The 13,187-nt window shown below is 34.6% G+C and overlaps 1 protein-coding gene across 2 annotated transcripts in view; it reads left to right on the plus strand.

Moving 5' to 3' along the window:
• Window positions 1-8,562, plus strand: part of LOC100375000 (protein PTHB1-like) — a 32,613-nt gene extending 24,051 nt beyond the window's left edge. For both annotated transcript variants that reach the window (XM_085496034.1, XM_085496035.1), the window contains 6 exons: window positions 1,161-1,333; window positions 3,214-3,366; window positions 3,980-4,162; window positions 4,304-4,499; window positions 4,951-5,211; window positions 6,065-8,562. In XM_085496034.1, the coding sequence (XP_085352160.1) occupies window positions 1,161-1,333; window positions 3,214-3,366; window positions 3,980-4,162; window positions 4,304-4,499; window positions 4,951-5,211; window positions 6,065-6,192 (1,094 nt within the window). In that variant the 3' untranslated portion in view covers window positions 6,193-8,562. The remainder of the gene's footprint in view (window positions 1-1,160; window positions 1,334-3,213; window positions 3,367-3,979; window positions 4,163-4,303; window positions 4,500-4,950; window positions 5,212-6,064) is intronic.
• Window positions 8,563-13,187: the final 4,625 nt, after the last annotated feature.

Raw genomic sequence — 13,187 nt, forward strand, 5'->3', positions numbered from 1 at the left:
CATGTGGACCTCTCTCTGATTTGTTTATTTTGTAATGATATCTTTAATTCTCTAATTTTGGTGAATATTTTTGTAATTTTTGATAAAAAGTGATATTTTTGACTTCTTGTTGAAAACCGCAAGTCTGATTGCTTTTATATTACCTATATAGGTATTTCATGGTAATATCTTCAATTACTTAATTTTGATGATTATTTTTGTCATTTTTGGTGAAAAGTGATATTTTTGAATTCTTGTTGAAAATAGCAAGTCCTGTTGCTTTGATACTATACATATTGTTCATTTTCTAATGATATCTTCTGTTTAATTGAAATGTGCATTGCTAATAGCGGAGCTATCTCAGCCGACAGGCTGCTTGTTTCTTATATTCTTCAATATTTCTAGAAATGAACCCTAATTTTGGAGCCAACAGACAAAATCTGAGTCAATTTTTCGTTTCTACTCGTTTCTATTTTGGTCCAAATCTTTGGACAGGACTATTTTTGGAATATGTGATGAAAAGATGAAACTGGCAGTGGAAAGGTTGTCTTTCTATGGGTCTCACATGACAATAGCCCTAAGATGCAAATTAATGCCAGAATCTTATCGAGAACGAGAGCCACAGGATTTGTTTTTACCTCACAAATAGTATTCCATTTTCTTATCATCACATTCACTGTTTCCCTGATTATGGACAGGAGTTGTGATGACAGAAGAGAACTTAACAATATATGAGGGGGAAAAACAAGTATTGTGACTCCCTCGCTCTCAACAAAAACTTGGCAGACATTTGCATTTAGGGTCTAGTAGGCTTATAGACATTGACAGGCATACACAATGTAACCAATGAGTCAAGTGTATATTTAAATCTTGAGTTTTTCAAAATTGTATCTTTCACTGTACTTAGATGACCCTGAAATCAACCACACTAATACTGCAAGTAGAGGAAAAGTTTGTCCAACTGAGTACATTGTACTACCTGCCGATACGTTAATCATTTCGAAAACTGGTTGTTTTCAGTAAAATCCTACACAAGAACGTCACTCCCCCCTGCATAAATCATCAATCAGACCCGTTTTATCTTTTCCTAAGGATTTTATGCATCTAATAAAATATTACAAGCATTCATTTTATGTTTTTTTTGTCGTTATCTGTATATCAATTGTGACCAATTTTTACAGAACGCTACAGATTACAGTGTGATACATTAGAAGCAATGTGGTTAATAGTAAAAGCTGTGATTGACAGACTATATGCATATCATTATACTATGGGTGTCAAGGATTTCAAATGCTCATACCAAGGGACATTACCATTACAGGAATATTTTGATGTTATTGATCTACATTTTGAGGTAATTTATGACAGTAAACTTTTTACCTTGTTGTCAACTTTGACCTTTACCTTTAAGTATTTGCATACAACATGTCTAACTTATATTCTATATTGGCAACATGATCTTAACATCATGACCTTTGTCAACTACAATCTCTAACTTATTGACTTCCACTGTCAGCCTGACCTTAGTTAGTTACTTCTCTTCGCTCCGGGTGGAGCATAAGGCGCTGACAAATCTCCTGCAGCCATCACGGTCCTGCACAAGCCATCCTATTTCATTCCAAGTCTTCCCTGCTGCCTTCAACTCCTCTTCCACAGTCCTTCTCCAGGTGCCCAGAGGCCTGCCTCTTTTCCCAGGTGGTGCCCATCTCAATGCAGCGTGAGAGTGTCTGGTTCTGCCCATTCTTAGCACATGCCCCAGCCATCTCCAGCGTCTCTGCTTCACCTCAGCTGTGATGATATTGATGCCTGACCTTAATCTAATAGTAATATTTTTTTGTATCATTAGAAAAAGAACATTTCTTTCATTTTTAAGCAATAAATATACCATTACGAGTTACAAAAACTAAAAAGTAGTACATGTAGAAGTAACATCGAGAGAAAAATTTCATTTTTGTGTTGTGAATCACCTGTTTGCAAAACTTCCAACACTTTTGATTATTTCCTCATCTCTGTTTTTAAGTAGATGTATGAGTTTCTGGAATGAATTGGTCATTTTAGCTGGGAATTAAATATCTAATCAGGATGTTTTGTCTGCCTAATTTGATATTTAGTGCAAATTAGTAAAAAGTATAATTCACCTTCAAGCTCATTAAGTGAAGAGTGTTTACTAATTCTCTTTTCTAAAGGTGTCTTATTACGTATGCCTTCTTACTCAATTGCTTAATTGTGGTTACTTGTTCTAAATTTAGACATAATAATTCTTTGTCTGGTTTTATAAGTATCTTTAGAATTTGGTGAAGATAAAATATCTTTTTCTTGTCGATTATCTTCTTTCAATCTTTTTGCATAGATAAATTTGTACCTTTTTGTCATTACAAACTTTAATATGACATCAGCTGTCAACGACATTCATGTACTTTCCTGCCATTGTCAGTCATGCATATTTTTAGCTCCGCTGTCGACTTTGTCGAGCGGAGCTTATCATATGAGTGATTGTCTGTCATCCGGCGTCCGGCGTCCTGCGTCCGTCGTCCGTGTCAATGTTTTACTTATTCGATTTCTTCTTGAAAACTACAAGCCTGAATGCTTTGATACTTGGTGTATATGTACCTTGGGTAGACCTCTCTCAGATTTGTTCATTTCATGATCATATCTTCAAATCTCTAATTTTGGTGAATATTTTGTCATTTTTGGTAAAAAGTGATATTTTCCACTTCTTGTTAAAAACCGCAAGTCCAATTGCTTTGATATTACATGTATAGGTACTACATGTGGATCTCTCTCAGATTTGTTCATTTTGTAATGATATCTTAAATTCTCTAATTTTGGTGAATATTTTTGTCATTTTTGGTAAAAAGTGATATTTTCAATTGCTTTGATATTACATGTATAGGTAAAAACCACAATGTTAAAAACCACAATCATTTATGGTGAAAAATGATATTTTTGAATTCTTGTTGAAAACAGCAAGTCCCATTGCATTGATACTATGCATATTGTTCATTTTCTAATGATATCTTCTGTTCTTTAATTGAAAAGTGCATTACTAACAGCGGAGCTATCTCAGCCGAGAGGCTGCTTGTTAGATTAATGTTGGTGGTAAAGTGAGACGATAAAGGACACAAAATATAAAGATAAATGCTGTGAAATGTTTCGTCTTTCAAAATATTGTGTTAATTCACAGAAATTAGTTTCTCATGAAAAAATGTACGTTTGTTAATTATTATGTTTTAGTTGAGAATGAATGCTCAAAGGTATAAAGAACTGTTAAGTCAGAGAGCCCAGCAATTTCGAGCCATCCAGAGACGATTACTGACACGATTCAAGGATAAGACTCCAGCACCGCTACAAAACTTGGATACTCTATTAGATGGTACTTACAGACAGGTATGTTGCATTCTAGGAAGGATCGTACAATGACTTTTATGAGTATAATTAATAGTGCATGATTTACAAAGATTTCAAACAAAATTGAAACTGATTTATGAAGTGGCACTTTTTACCGTTATTAAAAGCACATCTTTTACAGAAGAATGCATAAACCAAAAATTACATTTCAGCAACATTTTTTTCTGCCAAAAGTTTTGCCCAAATGTTGCCAAATTGTGATTAAGCTGTTCTGCAACAAATTTAACCTTTTCACCACCAGTTCCCTCTTTTCAGCACATTTTCACAAAATAGTATCATTTATAGTCTGCCCTTTACTTCAGCAGATTGGGACAAAAATTATCAGATTTTTTGAGAAAAAATTAAAATTCACTCAAATTTTGTTTGTTGGCTTCAAAATTACTGGTAAGATTCAATCCATTTCCAGAAATATTGAAGAATATAAGAAAAAAGTGGAGAAAAATGTGGGTGAGAAATTCTGGTGGTGAAATGGTTAATGTGTATTCTATATATCAATAAGTATAAAATTCATATTATTTCAAATGATTTTTACGAAATTAAAAATGACTAACTACCGGTATTAACAACTTAAGTAATGTTTTTTGATCTGTAGATTTTAGCATTGTCTGATGCAATAGAAGAGAACCGTCAAAAGTTAGTCACATGCAGCATCAGTTTGAGTGCCACTACTAAAATCATTACAGAGTTGATTAAATTGACATATAGCTTAAATAGGAAAGAGGCTAAGATACTGACATCGGCGTTGTCTGAAGACGTGACTGTTGATGAAGAACAGGTATAGTCATTATCTCATTTTAGTGAACTGAATAGTCTTACATTACCGAGGTGATGATAAAAATACAGCCAGCAAGTTGCTCACATAATCTGATGAGGAAAATTGAATAACAGTATTCTGGAATGTTCGACTTTCCTACAGGGATGGGAGGAATCCACAGATGCTGCTATAACACACTTGCTGAGAACCTGTTTGGCCAAGACAGCCAAGGATCAGACTATCAACCCCTCTCCGTTACAACTACCAAAAGAGACTATGAAAATTAAGAAGCATATTACACTGTTATGCGATAGACTGAGTAAAGGAGGAAAGCTGTTGATTGAAGGACTCCCTGATGGTGAGTAGGAAGGACAACTATCTGGTTGATGGTTAGATAGGCCTCTCAATTTGGTGCTGGGTTTTAGTATTCTGATGAGTTAGAAATCCTCCTCAAGTTGTTGGTGTGTGTGTGGAAGAGTGTGTAGGAAAGCTTTTCATGATTGTGATGACTTAGAAAACCTCCAAGCTGTTAGTGGGTGTGAAAGAGTAAGTAGGAAAGCTTCCAAGACAGAAGTTCAGAGCAGAAGCAAATGCTTGTGAGTCTATGATCGTTAGAACACTACTCAAACATCTCAGCAAATGGAATTTGGGTAAAAACGTGAAAAGTTGATAACATTTAACAGTATGATCGTTCCTATTTCTTAGGTTGAATGTCTACTACCAGTAACTACTTTAAATTCAACATTTACAGAACCGGTATACTGTCTATTAATTAAATTATTGTTCAAATGTTTTCACTTCTTATTTAGAACCTGAGGAAAAACCCAAGAATTACATTCCAGCAGTGCGACCGGTATCCAAGCAACCATCACCACAGATACCAAGTGAAGATCCAACAAGGGGTATAATGTCGCCAAGGTTACAGACCATTGAAGAGCCAAAGCCTAATAAGAGCATAAATGATTCACCGAATTTGCCCGCAGCCAGTGAGAAAAAAAGACCATTGGGTGAATTACCTCCATTGAGTTCTCAGACTTCATTGCCACCAATAAGTACTAATCTTGGCTCTGGTGAGTATGCTAGGGTTTCTTTTTTTTTGTGACTACAAGAATAAAATTTGTTACTCCCAGCCATGTGCTGATGTTTTGATGAATAAAATGCAAAATCATTGCAATTTGCACCATTCATAGATTTGTTAACCTTTTCAACCACTAGACTTTCTCACCCAAATTTTTCTTATATTCTTAAATATTTCTAGTAATTAACCCCAATTTTTGAGCCAACAAACAAAATCTGGCTATTTTTGTCCCAATCTTCTGAAGGGAAGTGCGTACTATAAACAGCACTATTTTGTGGTGAAAAGAGGGAACTGGTGATGAAAAAATTAAGCCATTGCTGGAAGTTGCTGTTAATTAAACCCATCTTAGTGTCTGTTTAGCAACAGATACAGACGGCCTAGAACAGCCAGCTATCTATTAGCTTGTCAACTATTATTTTTTTTCTTTGACAATTTTGCCAAATATAGTGTCCAAAACTATTCTCTAGGATATTGTTGATAGACACTTTCAAATTCCTTGCTAATACCCTGGCCTAGAGTTGTTGGCTTAGTGCCTTTGAATTTTTGGTGCATAACTTTTTTGTATATTTCAAGTGATCAGCTGTTTCGTTTTCAGAATTTTAATAATTTTAGGATTTATTTGAATGCAGTAAAACTGAGAAATTAGTTTCAGTTTTATAGAGATGGTTATTTTACAGCAGCCTTTTTTTAAACAACTCTCTGGAGAAAAGAGTGTCTGGTTTATGCAGGATACATACCATATCAGACCCAGGATGAACCCAGTTGCATAAGTCACATCATTTTTGGTCTGTGACACACTCACCGACTCACTATGATAACTCCTTCTCTTGTTTTATTCATAACAGGTTTAACATCTCTGAGTAAGAAATCCACATTACCAAGTATGAGTAGCGACACACCAAACCTTGATGATATGAATGCAGATATGATATTGAAAAATGGTGACAAAGAATTAGAGTCTTTTTATGATTAGTAATGTATATCTTTAGACTGCTGGAGCAGCATGTCGGCAGTTGCATAGCGCCCTCTAAGTCTTAATTGTGACATCCTCAGATTTCCATCACCTTGGATTATTTTCTGTTATTTTCAAGTATGCTACTGAATGACTGTATAGCGCCCTCTATAAGCCCTAGGTATAATGTACCCTGATTACCATATCTGTTGTTCATATCCCTTACCTAGTAACCATTTTGCTGAATGACTGTATAGTGCCCTCTATAAGTCTTAGGTACAGTTTCCACTGATTACCATCACTGTTGTCCATATCACTTACCTCGTAACCATGTTGCTGAATGACTGTATAGCGCCCTCTATAAGTCTTAGTCACTGTTTCCACTGATTACCATCTCTTTCATCCACTTTGCTTTCTACTCAATTACTTTATCATTTTCCAACATTGATCATGTAGCAGCTTCTATAGGATACAATATTTATTCCTTAACATTTTTATTGGGCATTCCTGCTTCCCAAGTTTACACCCTCTATAGACATTCTTTTATACATTCTGTTGAATACTGATATATCATCTGTGGTCTCAGCCAAATTTATTGAATTTCCCATTAAAATTTTCTATTCAGTAAATATATGGCACCCTCTATGTACGTGCATTAGCAATTCTTATTGCTGCCAAAAAGTTTAATAATTGTTATTCAAATAGATACCCAACTTGTTTTCATGTATAGTAATATTTTTTTACAACAAGAGGTTGCATTTTATATTAGTATAAAAATATGCTATGTTTTGATTTATTCTGTAGATTGATTCATCTTTTGCTGAACAAAGTTTCTTTAATACCTGCCTTATTCACACACATCTCGTTAAAGGGGAGTAGGCTGTGACACATAATTGTGCTTCTCAATTGTATTCTATTCCCTAATGTCATTTTGTTCACTGTTCAAAATGGACATGGGAACACTGGACCTAATGATAAAAAATAGACTGTACTGTATTTCGGGGTTCTATCTTAAAAGGGTTAATTGAAATTATTTTTGCTGAAAAGCGATATGTGCATTATTTTAACTGTGACAAATTACTTGCAAAATATAAGAAATTCACTGGATTGCATTTTTTACCTCATGAGCGAAAGTAGTTAAGCATGAATGCAAAAATTAAAAGCATAACAAGATCTTGATATAGTAATGCTGAGCAAAATTCTGCGGGTTCCATCAAATAAATGAAAAACTGAATTTGTTTCCATGGAAATAATGATTTCGTCATTTTCTACTGAAAGCATCCACTGATAGAAGAAATGATTGGAAAATGACATCAGCAGACAATGTCTGGTATCTATTATGAAGTGAAAATTGGTTTAAATATATTCAACAAAAGTTCATGCTTCAAAAAAAAATAGTTTGGTTACCTTACTTTGAACTTTTGAACTCATAATAGTAATATTTCTATGTAACGCGCACCTACCCGTAAAGGATCACGTTACGCATTTACAAGATTTGTGATGGGATACAAGTAATATGCAATACAAGGACGGGGAATTACACTGACTCAGTGTTTACTTTAACAAATCAATATCTGAAAGCCCGTACTGATAGTCTGAATGAATGGGAAAAACCAGCATCAGCAGCTGATGTACTAAAGCACTACCGCCACTGAGTCACATCATGTTCAATATAAATCCATACATGCGATGCATACACAAAATTAATTGCGCACATTGCATGATAACTGGCTGTTTAAGTGTATCCTATTTGCTCTATTAGAAACACAATATCAATAGCGACGAGAGGTATTACATAAATGTTAGGAATAATTGCTCCAACTTAACAACCTTCTTTTCTTAACTATATAATAGCATTCATGTTGGAACATATGCTTTTAATAGAGCAAATTATGGTCTACTGTAATACTATAATCGTGTTAGACAAATTGTCGTGAATTTCATGAGTCAGGGACAACACAAAACTTTTTGTAGCAGTGAACATTTCATTGGAATCATTAAAACAATTAGTCCCAGTGACTATCACGAAATTTCGTCTTCATTAATTACGTCAATTTATCGTACCACATTCTGAATGGTCTCTCGAAAAAAGGAAACTGCGAATCAAATTATTTGGCAATATTGATGTTTTTATGAATTGCTCAAAAACAGGAATTTGTTACAGTGTTGTATGTATATATTGAATATATTTTGTGTGTTTTATATCAAGATATTGAGTCTTTCTTCTAACATGCCATGTACACGTTACATATCTGTATATTTATACCATTACAAAAATGACACCCTACTCTATTCGGGTACGGGTTTGGAAGTAGTATATGTACATAGAAAAGTGGCATTGTGTTCTGGTTGTCATGTGAAACTTTCCATAAAATGAACCTTATGAAAATACTTTAGAGTTGTCTTATAGTTTGTATGTATTAATGAGTGGAGTATAATGCAAAGTAGTATTTAGTTATACCATTTAAACTTAGAAGGCTGTCGTGAGTGCAAATCTCTGCCTCAGCTATAAAGTAGCTATCCTTACAGTGATTCTATCTGACCATGGTGAAGAACCCTTTCCGAAATTCTGTCTTCATGGCAACCACATCCACCACCACTACCCCCTATCTAATCGATTTGGTCTTTTTACATTTTCTGGCAATGGTGAAAAATCCTTCCAAAAGTTCCTCTTCCATGGCAAGCAGATCCAGTTCTCACACAAAACATGGTTGATTAGTCCTTGTCTTAGAGTATCCTATTGTCATGTAAATTGTTCTTCAACTTTTTCAAACTACCCAGACATAACCTTTTTGATGGAGGTAATAATGACACATCATACACATTCTAACACCTTTCAAGTATTACAGTAGATGATAGTTGCTACTGTAATATTGAATTTGAACATGCTGCTTGGTTTAGACGTCCAGTCTTTCAATAAAAATCAATTTCTACTGAATGAAAAATTGTTGCTTTGTAAAACAGACTTGCATGGAAGGGATTTTATAAACTGATTTTCATATGAAATGTCAGTGGCTTAACTATATGCTGGTATATATTTTTAATTCATTAAACACAATAGTTTCCAGGGCCGGATCCTGCAAAATGTATTGGGGGGGGGGGGGGGGGGTCCAGGCCTATAGGTCGAATACACGGGACCGTGCGATTCAGACGATGTTATGCGTAATCCAGATGCGTTTGGAGGGGGCCATGGCCCCCTCCACTCCCACCCCCTCCTGGATCCGCCACTGATAGTTTCTTCTTGATGATATGAGGAAAATACTAATAATAACAAGACATTTTTTCATGTTGTCTTGCCTCATGAAGGTGCGATCAAATCATGATGGGAAGGGGCTATACGACGAAAAAGACTGTCCTAATTTGCATGTGATCACTCTTCTGATGCGACGTGAATTCTCATTCACGTCATAGAGGATGTTCCCCAGGAGTCGTCGCATGAGGGCGCCCAATGTAAGCAACGGATCATGTTAACAGGCAGTGGTCGGATTTGCATACAGTCTCGTACAGCCCGAACTTTATGTAAACAATGTGTTTTACACGCGTTGTATACGTCGCTGTGAGTCTCATATCGAACGCTTCTCCATGATCATCGCCCTTGAATGAAAAACAATCAATTCGAATAAAACATACCCAAGAAACATTGCATGTTGAAGTTGTATTCCAACTTTGTACGATGTGTAGAAAACCGTTCACTTGTAAACCCGGTCTCGCTTTGGATTTTGTTCATACGAAATCTCATCGGACAGAATCCCGAAATCCTTTTTAGAAAAGGCTCGTGAAGTAAAGTGGGTTTGAGTGTACATAACATTCGATTTGGTGATTGAACACCACGACTATCAGGCTAGGTTCAGTACAGTCTTTATATCATGATTTGCTGTTAAACCAACGGATCACACACTTGTTCATATGGATCACTGCATTTAATACAATCTAGGAATATTAATTACAGTTTGGGAAAAAAAGCGAAATTCTCGCATTGTTAGTCAAATCACGTTCTTTGAGAAATTGTATTTTTTTAATAACTAACAATAAACGTTCAAATACACAGTAGTAATTGTCACGAAAAGAAAAATTCGGAATAAGGGAAATAAAGTCGCACCTAAGCACATAGTTTGAAACACAACAGATTTACATGTTTATTTCACTGAGAAGTCCAAAGAAAAACATTTTTGACTCGAAATTACTAAAAAATATCACAAATAACTGCATTTGTGAGCAAACGGAATCCCACTTCTGTCTGAAAAGGGGTGTGTTATTTTACCCTGTCTGTCTGAAAAGGAGTATCCTTTTTTTAATTATTTTTTTCGTAAAAGGGGTCCATATTTTCCAAAGACTGTCTCTATTGCTTGAGTGATCCAACAATCAGGAGAATGAAGCTAATGTTTTCTGTCTGTAATTTCGATCGTCAAATTCCATTCCCGCGAGTCAACCTGCTTTTCCCTTGGTACTATTTATGCTTTCTGTCCGGAAAGGGGTGTCAAATATCCACTGTTTGTCTAGAAAGGGGTAGGCAATTTGAATTTATTTTTGTCTGATAAGGGGTTTCAAACAACCAGCTACACACCCCTGTCAGTATTTTTTGCAAGTACCCCTCCCCGGGGGTGTGAACGGTCGGCACCGAGTCGGCACGTGCCGAGATCCCATAACGTAAACGTAGCAATTAATAACTGGAAAATGTATCATGGCCACAGCATTGGCAACAGCTGCATTAATTTACTAGTATTATGAATAACAGACTGACATCCTATTTAGAAAGCAATACATTATTAAATGAACTACAATTTGGATTTAGAAAACAGAGAAGAACAACTGACGTAATTTTTCTACTAAAAACAATAGTGAAAGTCACTAAAGAAAATGTCAGTAAACAAAAACGTTTGTACAGTTGTTTTATAGATTTCAGAAAGGCATTCGATCATGTTTGGAGAGCTGCATTATTTCTTAAATTGCAAAACTTAGGGGTCAATGGAAATTTTTATAATATTTTGAAGTCAATGTATACAGGTTTAAACTACAAAGTAAAATTACCTAATGGTGTATCAAAAGATTTTAAGTCTACTTGTGGTGTTAAGCAAGGATGCAATATTTCACCAACACTTTTTAATATATTTCTGAATGACCTACCCGATTTATTTGGTAAAAAGGATTATAAACATATAAATTGTATCCAATATGCAGATGATTTAGTATTGGTGTCTAAGACTCCCGAAGGTCTACAAAATTGTTTAAATAAACTAGCCAACTATTGTGAAAAATGGAGCCTTGTAGTAAACATAAAGAAAACAAAAGTGATGGTTTTTAATACTGGCAACAGAATTCTTAAAAATCAAAATTTCTCAATTAATAACCAAAATATTACAGCAGTGGGTGAATTATGTTATTTAGGCACTATATTCACACCAAATGAAAAATTTAAATCAAATTTATTAATGTTAAAAAACAAAGCAATGAAAGCTTTGTTCTCTATACGACAAACCATATTAAATCACAAAATGGTGTCCCCTTCACTGTGTTTAAAGTTATTTGACCAACTAATTTCACCAATTTTAATGTACGGGGCAGAAATCTGGGCTTGTGATTTATTAAAAGATGACAATAATCTTGAACAAACCTGTAATCAATTCTATCGTTTCATACTTGGTGTAAGTAAAACTACATCAGTAATCGGTATTAAATGAGAACTTGGCAGAACACCAATAAGAATAAAGGCATTAACATTGGCAACTAAATATTGGTTCAGGCTAAATACCCTACCTGATAACCATATACTTAAATGTGCTCTCGATGAAGCAGTTAAGAATAATTCTAGCTGGATAAAACATATTGATAATACAATGGGCCACAATGACTTTGAAACAATAAAATTAAACCATAAAGTGAATAACATTGATCAAATCTCAAATGTTGTTAAAATAAAACTCACAAAAGATTATGAAATATTATGAAAAATAAAGCTTCTTAAATTCTCCTCACAGTAAAAATGGTAAAGATGGCAATAAAATGAGAACATATAAATTGTTTAAATCGTTTTTGAAAATAGAAACTTACCTGACCGAAATAACAAACTTCAGCCTTCGGAGAATTGTGAGTAAATTTAGGCTTAGTGATCATAACTTAGAAATTGAAAGAGGGAGAAAACAACGACCAACAATTCCTGCGGATGAGCGATTTTGTAAAAAATGTCATACAAATTCAGTTGAGGACGAACAACATTTTATCCTAGATTGTGAATTTCACGATAAAGAATGATGGGAGCTGTTTCAAGAAATAGGAATTAAAAATAAACTAAATAAAACAGACAATTTCATTAAAATAATGACGTGCTTCATACCCCTGACAAAGTTTCTAAATATGGCAAAACAGAAATCAGGTATATGATAGCTATTACCTCTACATTGGGAGAATCCTGTTACTATCATTATTTTTTTTCCTATTAAGCTTTTAACATCTTTTAATTTTAATTTTATCTTATAGTTTAGCTACTGTATCTTTTTATGATTTGTATTTTATTTACCATACTGCGCCCTCTGATGGCATAGTAGTGTAATATTTATTATTATTAATTAATATTACGTAATTTACAAAGATTGTACCTTGAGATCGTACCAAAGCAGCCGTTTCCGTAACGATAATAATTGGCCAAATCAATCAACAAGCCTTCCTGTCAAATTAATTTACATGTGAAATAAACATTATCAAATGCATGGCCAGGTCATCGCTGTGAGGGCATTGCGTGCGAAACACAATATGTTGTATCGCAAAACAAAATCTGAATCTACGGTTTCGGAATTATTAAGTCCGTTATATAATGTGCAAATTTTTCACCGAACATGTTTCATTGTCATGGTTACCAGCTCCACATTGTTTACCAATGATCTAACTCGGTGACACAATACATGTAGTCCCAAGTATTATTGGTATTCTCTGAACATCCCATCGTTGTTGTTGAAATCATTGCTGTAGCAGTTCAGTTATTTACGTCATAATCGCACTCGTATGTCCATTTCATACAACGC

Source organism: Saccoglossus kowalevskii, chromosome 22 (assembly GCF_978046115.1).
Source record: "Saccoglossus kowalevskii chromosome 22, keSacKowa6.1, whole genome shotgun sequence".
Lineage (NCBI taxonomy): Eukaryota > Metazoa > Hemichordata > Enteropneusta > Harrimaniidae > Saccoglossus > Saccoglossus kowalevskii.